The 27,406-nt window shown below is 40.6% G+C and overlaps 1 protein-coding gene across 1 annotated transcript in view; it reads left to right on the forward strand.

The window, feature by feature from the left end:
- The window catches only part of LOC127606304 (adhesion G-protein coupled receptor D2), an 81,828-nt gene that overhangs the window by 4,460 nt on the left and 49,962 nt on the right, over positions 1–27,406 (forward strand). The window contains exons 5-19 of the mRNA XM_052074527.1: positions 788–973; positions 1,732–1,811; positions 1,982–2,272; positions 2,534–2,645; positions 2,871–3,017; positions 3,095–3,197; positions 5,046–5,157; positions 6,227–6,282; positions 6,367–6,493; positions 6,665–6,768; positions 10,092–10,194; positions 11,258–11,411; positions 11,620–11,753; positions 14,614–14,729; positions 16,268–16,388. Of these exons, the coding sequence (XP_051930487.1) occupies positions 788–973; positions 1,732–1,811; positions 1,982–2,272; positions 2,534–2,645; positions 2,871–3,017; positions 3,095–3,197; positions 5,046–5,157; positions 6,227–6,282; positions 6,367–6,493; positions 6,665–6,768; positions 10,092–10,194; positions 11,258–11,411; positions 11,620–11,753; positions 14,614–14,729; positions 16,268–16,388 (1,946 nt within the window). The remainder of the gene's footprint in view (positions 1–787; positions 974–1,731; positions 1,812–1,981; positions 2,273–2,533; positions 2,646–2,870; positions 3,018–3,094; positions 3,198–5,045; positions 5,158–6,226; positions 6,283–6,366; positions 6,494–6,664; positions 6,769–10,091; positions 10,195–11,257; positions 11,412–11,619; positions 11,754–14,613; positions 14,730–16,267; positions 16,389–27,406) is intronic.

Raw genomic sequence — 27,406 nt, forward strand, 5'->3', positions numbered from 1 at the left:
GTTAGCACGTCGGCTTCACAGTGCAGAGGTACCGGGTTCAATTCCAGCTCCGGCCTCGCTGTTTTGAGTTTGCATGTTCTCCCCAGGCATGCGTGGGTTTTCTCCGGGTACTCCGGTTTCCTCCCACATTCCAAAAACATGCATGGCAGGCTGATTGAACACTCTAAATTGTCCCTCGGTGTGAGTGTGAGCGCGCATGGTTGTTCGTCTCTGTGTGCCCTGCGATTAGCTGGCAACTGGTTCATGGTGTCCACCGCCTACTGCCCGAAGACGGGATAGGCTCCAGCACCCCCCGTGACCGTAGTGAGGATAAGCGGTTATGAAAATGACAGAAAAAAAATGAATGAATTAAATGTAAATGTCCAAGATAGTTGCAACTCACAGCAACAGGCTTTGACTCATGAAATAATTTATTATTGTTTCACTTCTTAGGTTTCATTCCCGTATGTCTTTTGGAATTTGAAATAGTTTTTATCTTGTGAAATCTTGATAATTTAACTTGCAAATGACATGTCATCCTCTCAACCTGATCCCTAACTGACATAATTGTAGCAAAATAAAAATGTGTCTATCTGCTAAGAAGTCAGACTTGCTGAACAGAAATAATTTTGCTGTTGTTTCAGCTGTAGGACACGGGTAGACGATAGAATAACGTAGGCTACCTCGTAATTTGGAAATGTTTCAGAACACGTGCTGGCCAAAGTTGAACGATGGATCATACTGCATGTGGTCCTAATTCAGTTTATTTCCGAGATCATTATTAACAACTCCTCTTTTCTTCATCTAGGTAACATATCTTTCATTTTGGGCTCTATATTGGATGGAGAGTCCTTGGAGAATCAGACATTTTCCCTCAGGTTTGTCCACAGCCCTCAGCCGTATGAAGAGTGTGACATTCTTGACCCTGCCACAGGGACATTGAGCCACGACAATTGTGACTCTTTCAGAGGAGCTGTCTGTCAGTATAAGAAAGGTGCGTTTGACAGTGTGGATTGTGATGATGATGATGTGATGTCATTTTCATGCGAGATACACAGTTTTAGATGAACCTTTTTTTTTGTGTATGTATGTCAATAGTTTAGGATCAGCGTGTGTTAAAAATAGATTTTCTGTTTCCGCTTGCCCGACACTGTGTCTTTCCTTCCTCTCTCACCAAAAGGAGTAAATCACTTGTTTTAACATACAGGGCCCTATTTTCATAAACAGGCGCATGAGTGCTCGACATAAACACCAGCGCATCTTCATTTTTGTGCCGGGGCAAGTCTAAGTGGACGGTGTTTGCGAATTTGGCAGACCGCGTTGCGCCTCACTGGCACACTCGCCGGCACACATGACAATTTAATGACAGAAAATAGACTAGAGCTTAGACCACCCAAAAAATAATAATGTGTAAATTGTGGCGCTGGTAATGTGTGATTTCGGTGGATTTGATCGAGGCGCAGGCAGACAGATCTTGAGCTCTGCAGACGAGTCTTTCTACCTGTGGCCGTCTTCCAAAATAACAAAAAAAGACAATAAAGAAACCTTTTTTTGCACGACACTTGTGCTTGGCACAAAAATAAGGCCCACTGTTTGAATTGAAGTGAGCATACCAAGAGTCTTTTTTTTTCTTGACTCCCTGGGAGACGTGCATTACACTTTGAAAACCAATGTATTTTTATTCTTATCTTTTCAGTATAATCATTGTCTTTTTTCAAGCATGTTTATATTAATTCAATTCCCATTTGTTAGTTGTAGAAGTTCAAGATGTTTCCCATTCCCCAAAGACACCATTCTTCAGCATATTGAGCCAGTATCCTTTAACCACACCCGTGAGTTGAACTTGTCTTTATGTCTTTTATTCTTATTGTAAATCTTAAGTTTTAATACAAAAATGTTGTAGTGCAAAACTATTGTAAGAATATGACACTGGATAATATCTCAAATTAATGGATTCATATGTATTTAACATATTTGTCGTTGTCTCTTTGCCACAATAAAGGAGCAGAATGCCATTGCCGCCTGGGACAGAGAGAGAAATTCCCTACATCAGCTGGCCCGGGCTGTCCTGGACACTCTGAAGGCTGATGGTCCAAATGTCCTCACACCCAATGATATCCACTTTCTGTCTCTAAGAATGGAGATGGGCTGGTCTGTACTGGCGAGTAGCCGTGCAGCCAGCGCTCATGCCGCAGAGGCCATGACGTCCATTGCTACAGATTATGTAAAAATGTCGAGTGAGATGTTGGAGCCTCATGTGGCTCAACAGTGGATTGGTTTAACAGATGACGGGGTGAGGATTGATCAAAACATCCTTTTGATAACGATGAAAAACTGAACAGTTGTACAGTTTTGATAAACCTGCAATTAGCTACCATCAAATATGTTAGTTGAGACATTCCTAGTTGTACCAGTCTACAGCTTGGCAACATTGATTTTGATTGATTACTAAGCTCTATTGTCAAGTCCATTGAATTTTGTTTAACTGGCCATAATTCCTGACATGATTTATAATTTAAATGTTTTTTTTTAAACATCTGATTTTCTTCAACAGATCAACACGGGGCCATTTACTATCATCAGTACCATTGACAATCTTACCGAAACTCTGGCAGATGTGCTCTCTGCTGAGGGGAAGAGCTTCTTTCTTTCGACCAAGAACATAAGTACTTAATCATTTTAACACACGGAATAAAATACTGTGATATATTTGATACTCTTACTTTAACTAGCACATACTTTATTATTATTTTTTTATTTTCTCTGGAGGATCATTTTTCCCGGTCTACTTATATAATGGCATGCATCATTCAGATTTTTGTTTTACATTGAATGTGCTCATTTTAGTCTGTTTTTCTTTGCTGTGTTGCTCCTGCTGTCTTTGCCAATAGATGTATTCATCAGGAGCCACAAGCTAACTGAAACAAGCTGCTGTCAATCATTTAAACCATCTGACATCAGCTCCAGCACAGTGAGTGGAAACGATAAGGATGAGCTGCTCATCCCAGACTCTGAGTTACAGAGAATTCAGAAACTTGGTAACAAAAATACAAAATCACACTGCTTTTAGATTTGTTACACATTATTTTGACTTGCACTTCTTTTCTGTTTTTAGGTCACACGGATGTGATGTTTATTCACACTCATTACAGCCATTTGAACGAGATTATATCTGGTGCAGCACAGCCTTTTCTGAGTCAGCATGAGAACACGAAGAGGTTAGATATTTCATGATTCTGTACTCTAAAATGCTCTTGATGATCGTGTTCGAGAAATTTTACAGCTTAACAATTGACTCAACTTACTCCTGAACCCCTGCCAAAAGAATGCCCTGATCCTGTATAGAATACGATAGTACCCAATAACTTCATAAGCTTTATGTGATTAAAAGTGAAACATTTACAACCATTTAAAAACACACACAAAAAAATGAAGACATTACAAAATAGAATACAGAAATAAAAGACACTTTACTAAGTGAAACATTTACAACCATTTAAAAACACACACAAAAAAATGAAGACATTACAAAATAGAATACAGAAATAAAAGACACTTTACTAAATTACTGTACAGTAAAAGAAAAAAAAACAATTAAAAAATGCTGTAAGAGCTCGGTCAAAATCACGAAGAAATTTAAAATAAATAAAGAAATAAATAAAATAGTTTTTATCTCGGACTTAAAAACTTCTGTTGGCAGCTAAACACTGCTTCACCATGTATGCTTTGAACTTCATTATTTGACCAGAGTCTGCAGACGTCTGAGCCCTATTGGGTTTATAATCCACGAGCATTTCTTTAATATATTCAGGATCACAACCATTCAGTGATTTATGGACTAGTAACAGACTTTAAAGTCTATTCTATAGATGATTCGGAACTAGTATAAACAATTTTAGAACTGGAAAAATACTGTATGCTGTGTTCCCTTCTTTTTATTTGTCTTCCTGTTGAAAAGAAGAGCCGTTTCATATATTTTATGATTTAGTGGGAGTTCTGCTGTTAGCACATCTGCCTCACAGAGATCCAGGTGGAGGTTTGTGTGGACTTTCCAGGGTCTTCCCCAGAGATATTTTGCAAGTCCGTCCTCCGTTCGCAACCTGGTTACCCTTCCGTCATCGTCCGTCCGCCCTGATTAATAAAATAATTCTCCTCCGTCCCCGTCCGTCCTCGTCCTTTTAAAGAGCTTCAGTCTCTAGCTTCCTCCCTTATTCCAAAATCTTCTCCACTCCGTTAGGCTAACGTACTGTAATACAGCAACGGTGCCCAACCTCTTTTGACCGAAGATCTACTTTTCAAGCAACAAACCTGCCGTGATCGACCCATGATCGCACATGCATGGATATACACACCCTTGTGTGCATACGCAAGTACACACACATGTTATGATGATCAATAGCCATAACAGACCCGAGCATGAACAGAACAGAAAAATAAACGAGATGCAAGTTACGACTGAGTGTGTGACAGGGAAATCACTGGCTACCTTAGTGGGAGACCTGACACAGGGATGCAGGGGCACACCTTTGTTCAGTGTTAAGTGCAGAAACATGACAATTCTGCTCCTTGCACTTTTCGTGAACATGCAACTGATAGGATGCTTAGGTGCAGTGCACAGAAAAAATATCTCTACAGTATACAGAATATCATTTTTTCATTTCCCCCTACACGCCTCGCGGTCGACATGGGACCAGTCCACGGACTACCGCTCGACTGTGATCGACTGGTAGGGTACTCCTGATTTAAATTACCGGTATACATGTCCTTGGTTGACTGACCACAAGTCCAATCCTCATTCTTGAAAGAGGTTTCACTTGCTTCTCTGATTTTGTGCCATGTCCCCAAAAACAGTCAACTGGGAAAGGCGAGTAGTGTATAAACTGTCTCTCTCTTGATATAAAACTGAAATTAACTCAGTGTACAGCAAAAGTAATGAATTCGCAACATTGTTCCACTACTTTGAGAGGGCAATGTGAAATATTTTTTTCGGGAATGCTTAACGTGCCTCTGTTTTATTCGCTTGACCAAACAAAACTAACATTAACTGAAGGTGTCTCCCTCTTCAGAATTCTCTCAGGTCACCTGGCATCTGCTGTTATATCAGCCACGCTTCGTGATGCTTCAAAAGCCCAGACAATCCCAGTTGCTGTCAAGTACACTCTTTCCTCATCACATGTGGTAATGTTTGATAATAATAATAATACTTTTTATTTTAATTTTATTTATAAACAATTCTTGTGTTCAGTGTGGTTTTTTTTCAATGCTTTAAATGCATTTTGGTGTGTGCACATGTGTGTAGCTTCTCTACCAATTCTTGGTCAGTCAAACAGTATTGCTCAACATTATTTATGTGCGTAGAACATGCACAACCGAGAGGGCCAGGGCTCATACTCTGTAATCTTGTGATCTTGCAATTCAGGCAAAATGGAGTGCGCTACTTGGCTGCAACTAGTTTATACAGTGATGTAATCTTGGCGATGGCAAGTTGAACTACACCCATGAAAATCTTAACCAGGCAACATTGCTCTACTTTGTACAACAGTGGTGTGGAAACAGGCGTTTGTAACATTCAGAGATGGAATGTCCCATCCTGGTATAAATAATAATATTATTGAATATATAAATAAATAATATTATTTAAGTGGGTGGCCCGGTCGTCCAGTGGTTAGCGCTACAACCTCATAGTGCAGAGGTCTTGAGTTTGCATGTTCTCCCCGTGCCTCCGTGGGTTTCCTCCCACATTCCAAAAATGTGCATGGCAGGCTGATTGAACACTCAAAATTGTCTCTAGATGTGAGTGTTAGCGTGTATGGTTGTTCGTCTCTGTGTGCCCTGCGATTGGCTGGCAACCGGTTCAGGGTGTCCCCCGCCTACTGCCCGAAGATGGCTAAGATAGGCTCCAGCACCCCCCGTGGCCCTTGTGAAGATAAAGCGGTTCGGAAAATGGATGGATGGATTATTTAAGTGATCTTCACCTTCCCCACAGTCGATCGATTAATTTTACTCAAATGCTCATCCCTACTCACAACTGACTTGCATACTTGACCTTTTAAGATTTCAAAAGAAGTTATGATGTCACCTTGAGTCCACTTTAATGCTTCCAACACTGCTGAATGAGCAAAATAAAGCTGCCATAAAACTGCAATTACTTTGTAGCTTGTAGAGATTACATTGCAAGTAAATTAATTGTATTTCTATCAGCGATATAATATTCAAAATGTAATGGTGAATGTGTTTCTGCTTCTAGATGGAGTATGCCCAGAGATTTTCTCCCGTCTGTGCCTTTTGGAATTTCAGCTTGATGTAAGTTTCATCAGCAAAACGATGAACACGTCTGTGCTAATCACTGAGTTTGTGTTCGTGGTATTTCTTTGCGTTGTTGCGTAGGAAAAATCATACCAGTGGCTGGTCCAGTGATGGCTGCAGTGTGATCTTTGCTGGCTCTGGTGTTACTTCCTGTGTATGCAACCACACCACAAACTTTGCAGTATTGATGAATTACTTAAAACCAAAGGTGACTCCTTCAGCATGTACTGGACAGTGTTTAATATCCTCACACAAAGTTAAAGTCTACTTTAAAGTCTACAGGGTTTTGTTATTCAGCATTTGTGAAGTGAAGCATGACTTTTACCAACAATATTCTCCTTTTTTCTCTTACACACCCACGTTTTATCCTTCATCCCAGTGGAGTCCTGAGGAAGAGCTTATTTTGACCAAGCTGACTTTCATCGGTTCGGGAGCATCTTTGTGTGCTCTGGTGGTGACGTTGATGCTATTCACCGTGTTGGAGTGAGTACCTGATCATACTGTCCTCCTCACCCACAAAATCATATGGATTTGAGGTTAATGCTCAGCAAAGGTGCTGCAGTGGAACAGGATGTATGTAAAAGCGAATATTTTTAAGTTTTTAATTTCAAGCACACCACTACTGTCTGCGAATATATGATCCAAAGTACAAATGGCTTTTACAGACCTATATTATGACCCACTTTAAGATGACCCCTTCACTTGAAAATTTCAGGACTGAACTACTTCAGGGCCAAAATGTGGGAACACAATGAAATGAAACAATGGAAAACATAACCGGTGCGGTTTTGAGCTGATCACCATTGGATTTCATACCCCACTGAAATTGTTTTATTTAAAGATTTTTTTTTCAGAACCCCTGCTTATATACTGACACGACCAGCGGAAAATATGGAGTCAGTGCCACTTTTCAGCAATAAATTTCACTGTTCTGGGAATACTATTTACAAAATGTTGGCGTGCTTTGATGGGAATTTCATGAAGCACATTTGTGAAGTCAGAGATCAATGATGCTGAACCTAAGAGAGGGCCTGGCACACAATCTCTAGTTCACTCTAGAGGTGTTTTTAATGTGGTTCTCTCCACACACTTTTTCCATACAAAACCCTTGTGGGTTTCAATACATTGTCCGTGTAGTCTGACTTGCCATATCATGTGGTCACAGCCACTTGTTGACGCAAAGGAGCAACAGCACCACTGAGCGGCATTTCCTTTTATTTATTTTCTTTTTAAAGAAAGAGCAGATCATTTAATTTGTTTCAATGTACCATCTGAGTGAAAAATGGAGTGTCAAATAAATGGTTCCATAATTTTTGAAAATAACACAAAAAATTGTCAGAAATGAAAGGGAGGCATTATACGTTTTTATGGTTGTAGCTGAAGCTGGAATAAAGAGCACACAGACGTTTCGTTTGCTTCCAAGTCCATTGTCTCTCTCCTGTTCCCAAATGCAAAAATAAGTGATGTGTTCAAGAGTTGAGAAGTAACACACCACTCATGGGCGGCAAAGTACCATACATGCCCATCACAGCCCACGCCTACTCGCTTTTCGGCACCTGTAGATTTGCATATTCACCAAATTTTTCCATTTATAAATGTTTTTTTCCCCTCCCGTTTTTTTAGTGGCAAAAACATAGAATACAATATTTATCTTTTTTTTTTAAAGAATATTTTTGGTTATTTTTTTCTTTCACCCCTCCATACATTTCCATATGCTTCGATTACATGCGGATTTTAGCTGTTTGCGGGCTTAGCCTGTTCCCTTCTCCTCCTTGAATAATGGTCCGTTATGAGTTTAATATCAAGACAAATAATCTTGAATATAACTGCAGGATGCCTGTTCATCTGATGAATGACGGGAAACTTAGAAAAAAAATTACGGACTAAGCACTGACGAAATCCGCATTTACTGGGTCAGTACCGTCACTGACGGATTCCCGTTTTGCAGACGAATTATGGAAGCATGCACCGATTAATAAAGTGTAACCTTTAAAAGTTGTTATCACCTATCTTTGGAGGATGGAATATGGCGGGTTACAGTTATGTTTTGTTGTGATGTATTTTTCTGCTGTCTTCCTTGCTAAAATGAACCGAAACAGCAGCACAGTGTTCAGCTGCATCTTTATTCATCTTCTTTCAACGGCCTCGCTCAAATAGACCTCGCACACGCTCTTTTTTTCTCTCACACGCTTATCAAATGTGGCGTAAGAAAGCAATTCAAGTTGAAACAAATATTTAAATGGTGCACTTGAATCCCCAGTAAATTAACTATATATACATTGATGTGTGTACATTTCTATATTAATTTGACATCATTTGTAGGTGTGCTTTTTATTTATTTATTTTTTGCACTCTCTCAAGTGCAGCCAGATGATAATAGATACCAGCAAATCGGGGGACAGTATAAAACTTAATTGCAGAGAAGCAAATGCTTTTGACGGTAATATGAGGGAGATGTATAATATTCGAGTGACTGTTATTCTCAAATAATTATGTTCAGTGACAGGGATTTATTAAATTAGCAATACACAGTGCAAAAAATACTGTACATTTATCCTGGGTCAATTTTTATCTAGCTCACTCACATACGATCCTTTCACTCACAAACTAGACCACGAATTAGGTGTACTACCTGGTATGGTGCATCAGCTCCTCTCCCAACAAAAAATTCCAAAATGTTTTTTTTCATTCTTTGAGTATTTATTATTCAGATGATTTGTATTCTTAACAGTACAAGAAAGCAACATTCATCTGTTGTCTGCATGGCATTTGATGTCACACCAATTCACTAAAGAAAAGGAGCAGTTTTTCATCGGGATAGCTGGGATAGCTCTGAATATTGACTCGTGCTAATCTTCTCATTACAGTTGTCGACACATGAGATCACTCCAAAGGTTTATGATAGCGTTTTGCAGCTGTTAATTAGCAGAAGGGCCACAGAGGGGATCCTATTAGGCCATGAAGGAGCTGCTCTCGCAATTTATTTACCGTGTACTGAGAGCAACCTTGCATTGTGCATAAAAGCATTGGAGTGTATTTTTTTTAATCATCTATACCAGCGGTGCCCAAACCTTTTGGACCGAAGATCTGCTTTTCGATCAACTAACCTCCCGGGATCTACCCTTACCGGCACACACACACACAGGCACGCACGCACGCACACATGCACACACACACACACGCACACGCACACACACACGCCATGATGAGAAACAGCCTGAGACTGAGGCATGCGATGCACTTTTGTAGCCTGTTAACTATCATGGCTCACACGTACCGTTTTAAAGTGCTTCCCTGAGCCCTCCTAGGTTCCTATTCTTTGCCCGTGCCCTCTGAATTGTACACGAAGCAAACTCTGAATGAGAATAATGACGTTAAAAGATAGAGCACAACAGCTCTGATCACAAGCTGCAATTGCAGACTGCTGAGTGCTAACAACTTCCGGTGATGTAATCCCGCGCCACCGTAAATTCAAGATTTACCTTCTTTATTTTATTTTTTAAATCTTTTTTGGTGAAAATGGGACTGATAGGATGATTAGGGTGCTGCGTACGTTAACACAAAAAATATATCACTAACATGTACAAAAACACACAAATGGTTGTTTGTTTTTCTCCACGACACTCCTCGGATCTACTTGGGACCTGTCTTGGATCTACCGGTAGATCAGGATCCACGTAATGGGCACCCCTGATCTATACTTTACTACAATGGTCAATATTATTTTTCTAATTGTTGCTTTCAAATGACTGTCCTTTATGTTAGTCTCATAAAATTAAAATGGTTTTTCACTTGTTTTTCACCAGCATACCTCGATCTGACCGGACGTCCATCCATAAGAACTTGTTTATTGCATTGATCTTTGCCCAAGTGATTCTGCTGTGCAGTGGCTCGGCCATTCACAACAAGGTGCAGTACAAAATCATAAATTACACACATTAAAACTGGTGACAAACAGTTATAATGACCCCTTTCAGTTTGACGTCTTGATCCACTGGTGAATGGACACTTTGATTCCCTCCCCTTTCATCAATAACTGCTTCAAACAACAAAGTGTGTGCAGAAAAAAAGTAGTTGAGATTGCACGACTGTCTGTGTTGTATTATTTTGTCATTTCATCTGTTCTATTAATGGCGGCGCAGGCACCCGCAGCGGCTCCTCTCTCTCTCTCTCCTGTTGTTGAGAGGAAAGACATTTTATCCAAGCTGTATGTTGCACATAGAGCACATTTGACAATAACGTTGACTTGAACTTGAACCTAAACAGGAAATTGACACTTTCCTCAAAATATACACGATTCAGCATACTCACCAGAGTAGTTGATAACGATGATAAGAAGAATAATACTAATATCTTAAATGTGTTTTTGAAGTGGTTCTACTTCCACCAATGTTGTTATCATTCAACACTTAATGCTGAGTCAGTGGTCAGCAGTTGATCCATGGCACCAACAGGGTGAGCTGCTGTTTTGAAAATTTGTGGCATAGTTTCAAATATACAAAATAGCCCGAGTGAGCATTAAGTGTCAATTTTAATACGGGTTTTTGGACAAATCACTGTGATCATCCACATACTGTATGTAAAAGCATTTTACACTTTTGTACAAAAAAGCATACATTTCAAAAGAGTTCTTTTTAGTTATTTATTTAAGTTATTGCTGGTATTTGCTTATTTGCTGGCCAGGTAAGCCAATTCTATATATTCTATATTGATTTGTTCCACTGGGGGCATTCTCCAAAAACTAAATCACACGAAATTGCTGATTAAAAGAAGTCCCCGTACTTTCATAATAAGAGGAAAAATTGTCCTGGGTGTGTATGTGCAATTGTCCAGATACATACAGTCATTCATTAAATTCCGGCATAGCGTTGTGCCTTAGGTTTTATGGAAATTTGGATGTTTACTGTTGTGTCTCTGAAGAACATTACCAGAGCATCTGAAACAGAAATGACCTGGGTTGCTGTGCTTGTAGGTTGCATGTACACTTGTGGCGGCATTGCTCCACCTTTTCTTCATGGCTGCCTTTAGCTGGATGCTGGTTGAGGGTCTGCTGCTTTGGAGCAAAGTGGTTGCTGTCAACCTCAGCGAAGAAAGACACATGAAGTATTATTATCTCATCGGCTGGGGTACAGTGATTTTTACCTTGGGATACGTTATGAAGGTCAATTCGGTCGTTGCAGAATTCTGTGTTTCCATCAAAATTTTCTTCGACTGTGCCATTTTTAGCTTACATTTTACTCACATTTCTTCCTATACTTTTTATATTCCTGTTTCTGTACACTGGTCCTTTAATTCTACAATGTTGATTCTAACTTGTTTTCATCCTTCATACAGGTCTGCCAGTGCTCATAGTCACCATCACACTGGCTTCGGCCTCAGAAAAATACTTGGCGGAGGGCTATTGTTGGCTCAGTGTCCAGAACGGTGTCATCTGGGGCTTTGCTGGGCCTGTCATCTTCATCATCATGGTCAGCAAATTACGGACGAGCCATCCCACGATTTACAGCCACGCAGCAAATATTTTGCTAATCGCTGACATGACTAATGTCACTGTGCATACAACATTCACCTATTCTGTGCCCGAATTCTCTCCGGCAACTAAGAGACTCAAGATTCAAATTGATCTTGTGCTTTTGCTATGATTAGTACAGTAGTGCTATTGTGTGTGTGTGTGTGTGCGTGTGTGTGTGTGTGTGTGTGTGTGTGTGTGTGTGTGTGTGTGTGTGTGTGTGTGTGTGTGTGTGTGTGTGTGTGTGTGTGTGTGTGTGTGTGTGTGTGTGTGTGTGTGTGTGTGTGTGTGTGTATTTTTCTGCTGTTTCTTATTTGCTGCAGTTATCTTTTTCGGCTCCTCGGTGGCAAGGCCCCAGGGGTGGATGAGATCCGCCCGGAGTTCCTCAAGGCTCTGGATGTTGTGGGGCTGTCCTGGTTGACACGCCTCTACAACATCGCGTGGTCAACAGGGAGAGTGCCTCTGGATTGGCAGACCGGGGTGGTAGTCCCTCTTTTTAAAAGGGGGGACCGGAGGGTGTGTTCCAACTACAGAGGGATCACACTCCTCAGCCTCCCTGGTAAGGTCTATTCAGGGGTGCTGGAGAGGAGGGTCCGTCAGGAAGTCGAGCCTCAGATTGAGGAGGAGCAGTGTGGTTTTCGTCCCGGCCGTGGAACAGTGGACCAGCTCTACACCCTTAGCAGGGTCCTTGAGGGTATGTGGGAATTCGCCCAACCAGTCTACATGTGTTTTGTGGACTTGGAGAAGGCGTTTGACCGTGTCCCTCGGGGAGTTCTGTGGGGGGTGCTTCGTGGGTATGGCGTACCAAACCCCCTGATACGGGCTGTTCGGTCACTATACCACCGATGTCAGAGTTTGGTTCGCATTGCCGGCAGTAAGTCGGAACCGTTTCCAGTGGGGGTAGGACTCCGCCAAGGCTGCCCTTTGTCGCCGATTCTGTTCATAACCTTTATGGACAGAATTTCTAGGCGCAGCCGAAGCGTTGAGGGAGTCTGTTTTGGGGGCCTCAGTATTACATCCCTGCTTTTTGCAGATGATGTGGTGCTGTTGGCTCCTTCAAACGGGGCTCTACAACTCTCACTGGAGCGTTTCGCAGCCGAGTGTGAAGCGGTTGGGATGAAAATCAGCACCTCCAAATCTGAAACCATGGTCCTCAGTCGGAAAAGGGTGGATTGCCCCCTCTGGGTCGGGGAGGAGATATTACCCCAAGTGGAGGAGTTTAACTATCTTGGGGTCTTGTTCACGAGTGAGGGCAGGAGGGAGCGAGAGATCGACAGGCGGATCGGTGCAGCGTCTGCTGTGATGCGGACGTTGTATCGGTCTGTCGTGGTAAAGAAGGAGCTGAGCCAAAGGGCGAAGCTCTCAATTTACCGGTCGATCTACGTCCCAACCCTCATCTATGGCCACGAGCTATGGGTCGTGACCGAAAGAACGAGATCCCGGATACAAGCGGCCGAAATGAGTTTTCTCCGCAGGGTGTCCGGGCTCTCCCTTAGAGATAAGGTGAGGAGCTCGGTCATCCGGGAGGGGCTCAGAGTCGAGCCGCTTCTCCTCCACATCGAGAGGAGCCAGATGAGGTGGCTTGGGCATCTGATTCGGATGCCTCCTGAGCGCCTCCCTGGTGAGGTGTTCCGGGCATGTCCCACCGGGAGGAGACCCCGAGGAAGACCCAGGACACGCTGGAGAGACTACGTCACCCAGCTGGCTTGGGAACGCCTCGGAATCCCCCGGGGAGAGCTGGAAGAAGTAGCTAGGGAGAGGGAAGTCTGGGCTTCCCTGCTAAAGCTGTTGCCCCCGCGACCCGGCCCCGGATAAGCGGTAGATGATGGATGGATGGATGGATGGATCTTTTTCGGTTATTTTTGTATACATTATTTGAACGGTTAAGCATCAACTTTATTATTAAGGCCCATCGCGCACTGAACGACATGGTAGAGTGTCATTGAAATGTCACGCCTCGTGCGGAGTTTTTGCCCTTGGCTTCTAGTTTTGTTGCACTTCAAAATTTGCAACATCGCAGGGCGCTCGAACAAGCAAAATGCTGCATGGTATCATATTAGCTTAACAAAAATGTATGGGCTTTCAGATAGATCTAACTACATGCTGCACCAATATAGCAGACGCACAAGTATACACACACCACATACACATATACCGGTGTGTGTGTGTGTGTATATATATATATATATATATATATATATATATATATATATATATATATACATACATGTGTGTGTGTGTGTATACATATTGTGTTTTAAAGCAACGCGTGGAGAGTCTCTGTCATCAAAATACATGCGTGCGGTGAATGAATGGAGCCAAGAGCCTCTCTAATAGTCACCCTCTCCTTTATTTCTCGCTCATTTCTTCTCTCTTTATTATTATAAAATAGGTACAGCGGCCGGGGAAATCGGCTTCTACCTTGACAATTGCGCCATGTAGCTTGTCGGTCAAAAAACAAAACAAAATTGGACCAGTATATGTGGGATCTCACAAAGGTGTTTCCTGCTAGCGCAGTTATTAAGTTGTAATAAGTTGGTTTGTGAAGGGGATCGAGGGTCGCTTTGTGTGAGAGTGTGCAGTATGGCCAGTATTTAAAAAAAAATTGTGTTATGATTATTTTTTACACTTTTCCAGTTCAGTTGCATTCGGTCAAGTCGCTTGAAAAGCAGGCCTCATAAGTGATATGGTCAGGAAAAAAAAATACATTTATGGGGCTTCCTAATTTTCATTTGTTCTTAATTCTTGTTATCTTTCCAACTCATCTTTATTCGTAATCCTCATAAGTGTTATCATCATTTCTGATATTTTTATTACAGGTAAATGTCATGGTACTTACAAGGGTGTTGGTCATCACTATCTCCACAGCCAAGAGGAGGTCCATGATGTTGGCAGTGGGTGCCAGTCCAGTGGAACAAACCTACGAGCAAGTCAGGTACTGGCCATGAGGAGGCGGTATTTGTCCTCTTTTTCGTGCTGATTCAACAGTGCCGCAGGCCTCCCGAGGCGGTTGTCTTCCGAAGGCACCATAGAAAAGGATTTGTCATTTGTAAACCAGTGAGGCTCATTCATCAAATAGGATAGAAATACATTTTGAATTGATTATATTAGTGTTGTCCATAAAATATTCATCGGTCTTCAGCCACTTCACATGCTTTCAACCCCTGTGTCCCTGAACGTCTTACGGTCTTTAACTTTTGATCAGACACTTGAATTATTTCAGACACACTTTTTCTACATTGACAATTAGATAGCATATTTCAGTTGAACTTTTTCCAATAATCTTGAGCTATTATCAAATGTTATGTTTGTCGCCTGATTGTCTTTTCCATTTGGAATGTTTTTTGGGGGGAAAAGGTATAATGTGAGCTTTCTGCAATTTGAATGATGAAGCATGGGCAGGGATGCATTTAGTTGTATGAATTTTTGACTAAGCATGTTGGTAAACACAAAACTAATATTTTTTTTAAAAATGACTCACTAAACTCTTAAAGTCAGTATGTATTTCTATTTATTTTTTGCATCATCTTTCAAATTTCATCAACAAATAATGAGTCCATGTTAAGTATTTATTTATTTCTACAATATGTACACAGTATATTCCTAAACTTATGGTGACTAGTCATTCAAAGTGTATCCAAAAATCTGTTTTCAACTCAAATAAACAAACAGATCCCATAAACCAGTGCAATGTGTGAAAGTAATTAGCTTGGATATTACATTTTCATTGTAATTATGCACGTAACAATTGTTTGGTCTGACTTTTGTACACTGTATTTATACGTTGCCCTACAGAAATATCACAGCTGCGTTTCTGGTGAAACTGGTATAGGCTAATGTGTGTGAATCTCTCCCACATGTGATCCAGTAGATTTCTGACCAGAAGTCTCGTAAATGATTCCATTGGTGAAAATTATGTCAAAGTGTGTATTTTTTTTTCTCTCAACCTCAACCCACCAGGCCTCACAGTAGGCACACTATAAGAATTTAAAGATGTCCTTGAACCATTTGGCACCCCTGGGTGGCAGCCATCTCGGAAACTCAAACAAATTCCTCCAATGACTAAGCTAGGGCTTGCCACCATGCATGTCACAATTTGAACACACGCATTCACAGCTGCTGTGGTCTGGCAGTCACCTGAGTGGATAGCTAATTCCACTCTAAACAGAATTAAATGAGATTTAAGGTGGGAAGTTGTCACCCCATGAGTCTTCCCAGCCACACAGCCACCGTGTGGAACAGCGAGTCATACAAGGTTGCTCAAAAATATCCTCCCCAAAAAATACAAATAAAATAAAATAAAAATAAATCAATAAAAGTAGAAAATCTAGAAAAGTCCCAATGGCCACAAAAGAGGATTTGAATAATTAAACATGTTTTAATATGTTTATGGAGTAATTTGTGTGTGTGTGTGCGTGTGTGTTTTTAATGCATGGGTACTGTATGCTGAATATACGTGTCATATGGTCATAGGGCTGCCGTTAAAGCGGTTTTGGTTCTGCTGCCCATTCTTGGATTGACGTGGCTGTGTGGTGTCCTTGTGCCTTTCTCCATTGTCATGGCCTACATCTTCATCCTCCTCAATTCCCTACAGGTACACACTAAAGTACACAAATGCAAAGATGTTGCAAACATACAAAAACACACTTTATTTTAGTGGTTCTCCTTTTATTATTATTATTATTATTATTATTATAACTAGTCTAATCATCATCATTATTCTCATGTTTCAAATCCTTCTGAAGATGGAAAAAAAAAACCTCGATCACCATGAAGCCTATTAAATCCCATCCCCCAATGTTTATCACATAAACATTGTGATTCCATACGAGTCAAATTTGCATAACTTCAGAATTAAAGTCACCCTCCTTTAGTTGCAATATATAAGAAACAAAAATTGCAACCAGAACATAACTTCAGAGCAATTTAAAAAATATTTCCATTTACAAACTTGATCCTGTTTTATTTTTGTTTGTTTGTTTTTACTTCAATGAGAAATTGAAAGGTTTTCCATCATGCATTGTGCCTTCTCGCTGAATGTACACAGACTCTCAAGGCTTTTATTTGTCTTTGGCAAAAGCTGGTGCCGAAAGAGGGCTAGTAATAAAACAGACGAAGAGAGGTGGTTTTATTTTAACAGTTGAATTCCATTTGTATTATTTGCTTGCATTATTCTTGTCATGGGCAATTTAAGGTCAACATTATTGTGATGATCACTTTAAATGCTTTTAGTGTTGGAATTTGAAAGGTCGATTTGTCCCAGATTTTTAGAGAGGGGCTATATTCTTGTCAAATTGTACATTCTTTACCTTTGTGTTAGAACATTGTGCAATGATAGATAATTATTGCTCAATTCTTAAATCCCTTTCCTATTTTTTTTTCATCAAATAATAAAAAGGAAAGAAGTCATGCCATTCTCACGGGGTGGTAGCTTTTTCCACATTACCCAGCATTCATCACCTGCAGTACACTTAATTGAGCTGTAGTTTAAGGTAAGAATCAATCATGGTATTAGCTGTTATCAGATAATTAAGTGAAGTGTCCTTCTTGCCACAAATAGCCTCTTCCATATAGCTCATTTTTTCATGAAAATAATTATTGCACAATGTTTTGCTGAGCTGATTTACCTGTCCTCACGAGGGCTGCGGTTGTACCGGAGCCTCTCTGAAACTGACTTTGGGCAAGAAGTGCGGTACACCCCAAACTGGTCACCAGCCTATTGTTGGGTGACTTTGGATAATTCCAAAATTGTGGGAACAGTTGTTGATGGAAAGCCCCCCTCTTTTTTAATGTACTACAAAATAGTCATGAATGAGTTTGGTCAAGAGTCCAGAACTCAACCTTTTCAAACACCTTCAGAATAAAGCGAGCCACACTCAGAGGGCCAACATCAGTGACCTATGGCCTCACACAGGTCATTTCGAGAGACATGCTCTGTCTCTGTTTGAAATCTTCCAAGCAGAGTGCAAGCTTTTCTTCCTGCAGTGATACAAGAAGTGGTCACTGAAAGCTCAAGTGTAATGGAGTATAAACTCTTGGACTCATTTATCAACGTCGCCTCTTGTTCACTGACTGTTTGAAAGTGGCAGGGCGAGAGCTTTGTTTCAAGGCAGAATCTTTCGAGGTCTGTGAGAAGATGAACACATCCCTTTCACTAATTTTCTTGTGCATTTCAGTATTGATGGTGAATTTTCAACTCTTCCGGTTCTATATTTGTTCCCATTGTTGGAATCTTCCATCTTTTGGCCTTTTCACAGCCATACACAGTTAGAAACAGGCGGTTTGCACCGTTTTGGGTGTGACATGTTTGTCTAAGATGCATTTTGACAGTCGGAGGCAAGCCATCTCTCCCCACTCCGACCCTCGTGAAGATAAGCGGATCGGAAAATGGATGGTTGGATGGATAAAACACCCCCGCTGCTCTTAGTGGTTGACAATCATGGCGAGAGATTGAAACGGTCAAAACTGTGGTAACATTTCACAAGGTTGACGTGACAAATGCACATTACAACAAGTGCAACAGTTCATTGAAAATTAATTAGGAGACACAAGCGATCTTAACAAACATTTAGAAATGTGACTCTCCTCTCACTGGATTGCTTTTTGTAGACCAACTGCACGCAGCTTGTTGCTCTAAACCAGTTTTCTTTTACATTAATTGTTTATGTAATGCTACGGTTGGCTGGCAACCAGTCCAGTGTGTCCCCTGCCTCCTGCTCAAAGACAGCTGGGACAGGCTCCAGCACGCCTGTGACCCTTTTGAGGCTAAGCAGACTAGAAAACGCATGGAAAGATGGACGGTGCATGTAATGTTTACATATCCACATACAGGTACATAATATGGTTACATAGTCTCCATGGATTAGATACATTTTCCTAGCGAGCCCTTCAAATACAGCTTTGTTTGTCAAATATATTTTCTTCTTTCTAAAGAAAAACAACACCAGGTTAGCCTGTCCATCAGTGTTCAGAAGCATGCTTGAAGTGACTACTGAATTATTTTATTTTATTGATGTCAAAAGTAAAGCTCTCGTGAAAAAATAATATACTGCTTAAAAACATCCCTTGGTATGACTCGCAGGGAAGTTCACAAACAGTAAAAAGTTATTGAAATTGAATAACCAGAGAAGTTCATACGATTTGTCCAAAAATAAACCTGGGTATTTTGCTCCTATTTTTAATAATCTGAAACGAGAATCATTCGAAACCCGAATGGGAACTGTACAAATTCTTCTGAGGCCCGACCCTAGTCCCAGCTGACTTTGGGTACAAGGCGGGGTACACCCTAAACTGGTCACCAGCCAATCACAAGGCACTTGCAAAACATATGTGAAAATTAGAGTGACTAACGGAAAAATGTTGTTGTTGTTGGCCTGCCATTTTTTAGTGCCCCAGTCCAAAGCAACATAAAGCTAAAGTGTCAAGCTTTATTGTTGAATCAATAAAACAGATAATGTTGACATTTCATTGCGCCTGATGGTCCACTTCTACTCCTCTTCCCTTGTGACCCATAGTGATATGCTTCCACTATCGCATCTTCCTTAGTTGAGCTCTTGCTCTACCCTGTAATCAGGAAGTTTGAGTTCTAACTAACCAATGTTATTTTTTTATGAATGAAATGACCTTAAATCGTATAGATTATCAACATTTGCAGTATATGATCACTCTATCTTTTGAAATTCTCAAGAGGAAGTGTCTTTAAGACACAGAGATTCTTTTCTGTGGGTTGTTGTTTTTTTTAGCCTATTATATAGCAGGCACCTACAGGATTTTGATAATGGGGAAATTACTTTTTTTTCCATGCTGATTTTATTTTAGCTCTCCTATTGATAGGGCTGGGTATTTATTCAGATTTCCGAAATCGATTTGATCCAATGCATAGGGGCTAATGCGATTCGATTTGCAGTTTGCTTTCATTTTTGAGTTACTTAGGGATTTCATAAAGTACTGATTTTGATTTCATATGGAAGACATTCTCAAAAGAAATGCTGTAAATAGTATAAACTTCTTGATCTAACGTGGTGCGCATAGATTTATGGTAAAAAGACACAATAAAAGAATTGATTTATGACTGTGTGAATCGATATCCGGCTATGAGAAGGAAAATTGATTTTATTCGATTAATCGAGTTATGCTAAACCCAGACCTACCCATAGATAAATTAATCAAAGTTATGCTAGAACAGTAATAAGTGTGCTGTTGGTATCACATACAGTAATTTGTTTTCTTTTTGTATACTATGACTCCATAAGTACTTTCCATACCTAGCATAAATTGCTACAACCTGTTACATAAATGTAATTGCTACCTTGCCTCGGATTTGTAGTAATCCACTTTGTACTGCATATCCGTAAATGTATTGATCATATGTCATTAGTAAATACAGGGTGACTCGGATACATAGCGGATGTCTACAAGTGAGCATTTCTATTTTTCATTCCAAAATTGTTACAGTGAACGCTAAGCATTTATATGTCATATTAGTTTTCTTTCATTCACAAAAACATGTATTTATTTGTCACTTTATTCTAGCCAAGATCTGACGTGACTGAGGTGGTGAGATAAAAAGCTTTCATTCTCATTGTGTTTATCCTGTATTTCGCATCAATAGCTAGTTAGCGCCACATCACTAACCACAACGCTATTCCTTTTAATAATGGGTTCTGTTTCATTACAACTGTTTTTAACATAATCCCTCGCAACAAAAATAAAATACCTATCATAAGTATCATGCACATCTTTACCATCAATACAGCCATGCCTCATTTGCTTATCAGGTGAGAGATAAATAGCACATGTGGTGAGGGGGCGAGGGATTTTTTTGGGTGGCCCATAAATCGATTGCTCCACCCACTGTCGTCCAATGTCTAGGCAATGTCATTAAAAACTTTTCGCACTATCCATTACCAAGGTGTAATCGGGTCGTGGCCCTGCTCTGCCCATCCTATTATTAGGCCATAACATCAAACTATCAAGAACTTTGAGCAATGGGTGAAGTTCAGTGAAGCAAGAAGCTGAAGACAAAGTCTGGAAATGAAGGAAGTTGAGTGAGATCAAAAATGTTAGGATAATGCTGATGCTGAGTTAATTTATCTCGTTTGGGCCAGTCACTCCTTTTCATTTTTGTCATTATTTGCCATTCGTGTTTGACTTTGGGACAATATTGCGCATACATTTTTGGTTCTTGGCTGTCAAGCGTTTTTATTGTCTGCATAACTCAACTGCATACTTGAGTTCATAGTAATAAGTCGAACTTTTAACTTTTCTCAGTTTGGGAAACTGGGAATGGCACAGACTTAGATCTGAATATATGTATTGACTAACAATACCTAAGTTGTCAGTAACTGTGGCAACATAAAATAGTTGCCCTCAGGCATCAGCTGCGAGACTCCATTTATATACGTGGTTGCTGGTCACTGATAGACAAACAATCACTGACACTCACATTCATGCCTTTCGACAATTTTGAGTCTTCAATTAACTTTGTATGTATTATTTTGAAACGTGGAACAAAGCCACACAATTCAGTGAAGCAGAAACCACACACCAAAGGGCTGCACCCTCTTGATTGTGACACAGCCATGACATGCCCGCCAGATGTGATGTCCGTTATGTTCTAGATTTTTAAAATAATGATGAAAACTTTCAAGTTAAAGTAGTCATAGGTATAATCATGTAGATTTATTTATAAATCCATCTTTTAATTGGGGTCTTTGATAATCATGAGGTGCGGATAAAAAACAAACAAATGCGCGACATGATTGTTTGCATTTCCATTGCCAGGGAAAATAACTTTCCCTTTGAAAAGGAGTCCTGTTTGTGCTGCATCCTCAATTACCATCCACAGCATTAAAACAATATTCAAACAGGATACCAAGGTCAGACTGATTCTCACCAAGCCTCTCTGAGGTGCCACTTATAATGAGGGTGTTGAACAGCCTTTTTAAGTTGTATATTTATAGTGTTTTGTCTCAACTTGTACTTATTTTTCCTTTTCTGTTTGCATATTTTCTTGGAGTTTACGCTTTAATCCATATGTTGGATTTGAAATTAGTGTTTTGTGGCTAATTTCACATTGCATTGTGGTCATATACTCGGAGGATTTGTTGTTACAGACAGAATTAAAACCTTTATTAGTCTCGCAATGGAGAAATTCCAGATTCACAGCAGCAAAGTTATGAAAGGAAGAAGTAGAACAACAAAAAAAATAGGAGCTGCTGGAAAGGCAGCCACTCTCGCGCCGCCATTTTGAAGTCAAAATAACAAATGTCTCAACACAGTAAATTTCCCCACCCCTCCAAAAAAATGAACAGGCCTAAAATGACAAAAATGAGACCATTTTGAGAGTTTTAAAAAATCCTTTCCTCTCAACTTGAATCGAAGAGAGAAGTCAAGTCACTGTGTAATATCAGATGTGAGAAATAAAGTGAATAACACACAACATTCCTCCCGTTGTAAGACCTCTCCTTGTGTGAAACCTGCTGACATTTATTTGGCTTAGAATTACCTGCCAGCTCAATTTGGTAATAGTCTGTGTCATAAGAAAGCAAACCATCATTTTTGCCCGTGTCTCGCCTTACCTGTGGGTGGGTCTACACATCTTTCTGGTTTTCTGAAGACCGATTTCTGGATTTCTACCATGTCATGATTTTTTTTTTTGGGGGGGGGTCCTCGCAAAGGGCAGCTGGAGTGTCAAAAATTAGGAAGGTGAGGATTAGAAGTTTTAACTTTAGCAGATGTGCCCTTTCATCAGTTTCAGAACTCATGATCTCACCGCCCTACATCAACCCCCGACAGCGTCGGAGTGGGGGTAATTGTGGGGAGGCATTCAAAATACCCATTTTGAAGCAAAGGCCATGATATATGTATGCTCAACTCTTTTATTATCGTTAAAGAAATCCAGTCTTGTGCGTTTGCATTTATACATACAGAACATACGTTGTACAAAGTACATCCAGGATTCGTGCGGTGTTGGCTGGTTGCGATTGGGTTAGAATTTTCCTGGTTTCTGTTGTACTGCCACGCAGCCATAGATCTGTAGAATTTCTGCAGCTTTGATGCATACTTTGTGGATAATTAGTGAGAACTGGGTCAGCACAGGGCAAGAAAGCAAAACCATGTTGTTCTTCCAGTGGGTGGCAGGGAGATGTTGGGATAGAGTTGAAGTGGGGGTTAGAGTGTCGGGAGGTTAAAAGGCTGTCAAATATTAGTGCCAATTCACATTGAGGCATTTTCTTTTTACTGCATTAAGGTCAAAGCAAATAATCAGTGCTGTCTGTTCTTTTTCTGGAATCATTTTGGGAGATGGATAATGTATCAAATCCATTTTGAAATCTTTTTTTTTGTTTAGTTTAAAAAAAAATAATTTAAGTAATAAACCACATAGGGGCGTGGTAGATCGGTACCCACACAAGAGAGAAGTCAAGTCACTGTGTAATATCAGATGCAAGAAATAAAGTGAATAACACACAACATTCCTCCCGTATATGGTATAAGTTGGAGTGTGGTGAATTAAGACACTCAAACCCATTCGTCGGGTAGACTGCTATAGCGGGTAGGCCGCTATTGTATTGAACTTTCATTCATTCATTCATTCATCTTCCGAGCCGCTTGATCCTCACTAGGGTCGCGGGGGGTGCTGGAGCCTATCCCAGCTGTCTTCGGGCAGTAGGCGGGGGACACCCTGAATCGGTTGCCAGCCAATCGCAGGGCACACAGAGACGAACAACCACCCACGCTCACACTCACACCTAGGGACAATTTAGAGCGTCCAATCAGCCCATCACGCATGATTTTGGAATGTGGGAGGAAACCGGAGCACCCGGAGAAAACCCACGCAGGCCCGGGGAGGACATGCAAACTCCACACAGGGAGGCCGGAGCTGGAATCGAACCCGGTACCTCTGCACTGTGAAGCCGACGTGCTAACCACTGGACTACCGGGCCGCCCGCATTGAACTTGATTTCCCAAATAACATTTCTGGAAATGTTCGAGTTGATGATCATCACATCAACTCATTCATTCTCTTTCATGGAAATAAATGTGGCCTCTTCATTGGTATCGGTTTGTGACCTGTGCATTAGGATGTGAAAAGCAGCATTCATTTTGTATGTATGTATAAGATGGCAAAAGAAAAGAGTCAAAGTCGTGTGCCTTCCAACCAGTGTATTTAAATATGAAATTATTTCTAATCTCACAATAGACATGAATTTTTCAAGAGTACTCAAATTTAGCACAATAATACTTCAACCCTTGGTTATTGGCACTAAAGTAGTATACTCAGGAGGCCTTTTAACGACCCAACACAATGCGACACCCATGCAGTATCCACTTATGTATTTTGCTACAATTAAGCATTATGTGAAAGCCAATAAAACAATCACAATGTGAGTTAAGAAACACCAGCTCACTGCAGGACTCTGATTGGGATGGAGAGGGTTGTCTCAGCTGGCCTATGGTCCCTTCCTAGATTGGCCCCTACCTCGTCCTCTTCAGGTGACTTAGGTCATTTCCTATGCGCATCATTGCACACACATATATGCTCCTCCCACTGAGTGTTTACAGCCACACGCTGATTCCTATTAATCTGCTTCTTGTCAAGACGAGGTGGAGGGTGGATCCTGTAGGGTCTGTATTGGACTCAGAGGCCACAGAAGGTGGCTAAAATGTTCAGTCACGCACACAAGCAGGCAGGCACGCACACACACACACACACACACGCACACACACACACACACACACACACACACTCAACCTGAAAGCACCATCTGACAGATTGCACCAGGCCTGGTCCTCTTTTTACACTGAGCAGATGTGGTCTCACACTTGTTTTCCTTGGTAATTATCCCTCGTTAAGTGAAAGCATGTGCCAATCAAACAGCTTGGCTAGCAAGAGCAGTGCCTGAGCCAGGTTAGGGGAGAGAGCGAGGGAGGTAGAGAGACCTATCATCTCTTCTCCTCTTTTTAAAGCACAGTGACATTTCAGAGTCATTACTACATTAAAGGCAATCCTTGCCATGGTGTGAGAGAGCTGCAACAGCTGCAGGACTGACATTATTATCCTCGTTTGACTTTCAAGTGGTTGCAAATTTGATGATTATAAAAGTTAACACTTGTCATGTTAAATTATAGCTTTATGTCATATCTTTTTTTTGGGAGGGGGGGTTACGCTTTAACAGCCAAATTGTTAATTCATTTCAACATTGTCCAGTAACACATTAACATAATTTGAATGATAAAATGTGTAGCACGGTGAAGTAGCAGTGAGCACTTATGCCGCGAGCTTCCTTTCACATTTCAAACCCATGTTTTGAAGGTAGTTGAAGGTGAACCCTGATGTGAAAATATAAGTGTAAATCGTTGTTACTTATTCGGCGCAGGCCCGTCGACGACTGACATTATTTTATGAATATATTTTCAGCTCGTTTCAATCCATGTGATCATAGCTCAAGCCCACCTTCCTCTTAGTAATTCATTCAAATTACATCAAATATTTCATTAACCCTTTTTTGGGCTTTAGACACTGTCAAAACATAGCTAAACTGAGCTTTGAGGAAAAAACGTGAACACGTCTCTCCCTCCAAATAAAAGGTGGTGATAGCCAAAACAAAAGAGAGAGGGAGAGAGAAAAAAAACAAAGATATATGAAGTCTTCATGTCGTTGAACTACCATTCGTTTTCACTTTAAGGACCTACGAACCGTAGTGAAGTGTGATTGCATGTGACAGTCACCAAGTCTGCCTGTTTATCATGATGGATGCATGGTGCCACTGGGGCCGTGCAGCGCAGAAACCCGCCCTCACACAGATCTCTGATGCAGGGACAGCTGCTTCAAGAAGACTCTTGATATAGAAACACACATGCCAAATCTTAACCAATTCCCAGACTGACGAGCAAACGCTCAATGCAACCAGACATGCACTTCATTTATTCAATAGTATTGACTCATTATAAACTTAATGCTTTTCTTCTCTGGTTATTCCAAATCAACCCAAGAGAGTTGTTGGAGAGACTATGGTACTGTGATGATTATGATTATTTTTCAACTTGTCGATTAAAAGCTATTCGGGTTCTGTAAAAGGACTGTAAGGCCAAGATTTACAAGTTTTTGTAGAGCTCAATATGTCCCTATTCTCAAACTATGTATCAGTAAGTTCCCATGAAATACAAGGTCACGTGTACAATGCAATAATAAAGCACAAGGCACACCCATTGACCATGTTTAACCCTTAAAACGTGAAAGATGCTCTGTCTTTTCCTTTGTCTGCGCTGCTCCCAGCTCCATACTTCGTGATCTTGACACATGCCATTAACCTCAACTCGCCTCACCTCAACTGTGAGACGGCAGAGCAAAACCATCCCATAATAATACATGCAACAATCTTTTTTCCCCCCCCCGTTTGATACCCAAAAGCAACTTGCTCAGATTTTGCATATTGCATCCATTTGTCATTGCTAGTCAAGGGCACCGCTACACAGTCTTGTCAGGGGTGCAATTTTATGTTTCAGTTCAAACGGTGGTGAGTATGTGTTTGTGTGTGTGTGTGTGTGTGTGTGTGTGTGTGTCCAAAAAGTATCATTCAGGCAATTTTAAATTTGTTTTCATGCCTACAAATGTGTGCATATGAATAAGAGGACACATTTCTCTCCTGTGCCAGAGGAGTAGACCAAGGGCAAATATTCTATTGTTCCTTCAGCAAAATATGCACTTTTTATGGCCCCAAAACAGTGATGTATCTAGAAGCAGACGTGCACAAACAGATGATAAAGTGAGGCTTCCTCCAAGCACAAGCATGGTTTATATAGCTCCTGTTAGTCATATTCTGTAGGTTTAGGACACCCATGCAAACTACTCATGGTTTGTTGAAAAGTTTTAATGAATGTACTATTATTTGGCACATACGAAAAGTGATACATGCAGTCAATCGGAATAAGAGTGGAATGCACTATTACCCATGATGTCCAATTGGTATCAATCATATAATCAAACTCTCAGGCAGCTCCTTTCATGTCTACACACCTCTTTGACATGTTTAATTTCAATTGTGGCTCATTGTGTCATTCTGCCCCAATCAATTTAGGTCTTTTTAAATTCTTAAAAAAAAAAGACCAAAATTGGTAAGAGCAGAATGGCCCGATGGACCACAGTTGAAATTACAATATATTAATACCATTTCATTGATTAACACTTTTAATAATTTGGGACATAAAAGCTTCAGATAAATGCAGATGATGAATTACTGCAAATTGTAAACTTTAAAATACCCTACTCTTCTTTCATATTCAACGTGCCTAGCTTCCGCACAGTGAAGGAATGCGTTTTCATGTGATGTGTTCAGAAGAATATGATGTCCAGCTGTTGTAGCCAAGTTTTCCTGCTCTTCAAAATGTTTCCTCCATTCCATCAGTGGGAAAACTTAGTGGTTAAAACCCCCCTGCGATTGACAGTGAAGGCACATACTCTTTGACAAGGGGGTGCCCCAGAATGCCTTCTTGGATACCTTAGTATTGTTAATTAAACAGTTCTGTGCATTGGCAGAACACTTTGCCTCACCAGTTCAAAGACTCCTTCTTTGACCCATGTGCAGAATCTTTGGATCAGTTTTCTACAGC

This window comes from Hippocampus zosterae, chromosome 8 (assembly GCF_025434085.1).
Source record: "Hippocampus zosterae strain Florida chromosome 8, ASM2543408v3, whole genome shotgun sequence".
NCBI classification, from domain to species: Eukaryota; Metazoa; Chordata; class Actinopteri; order Syngnathiformes; family Syngnathidae; genus Hippocampus; species Hippocampus zosterae.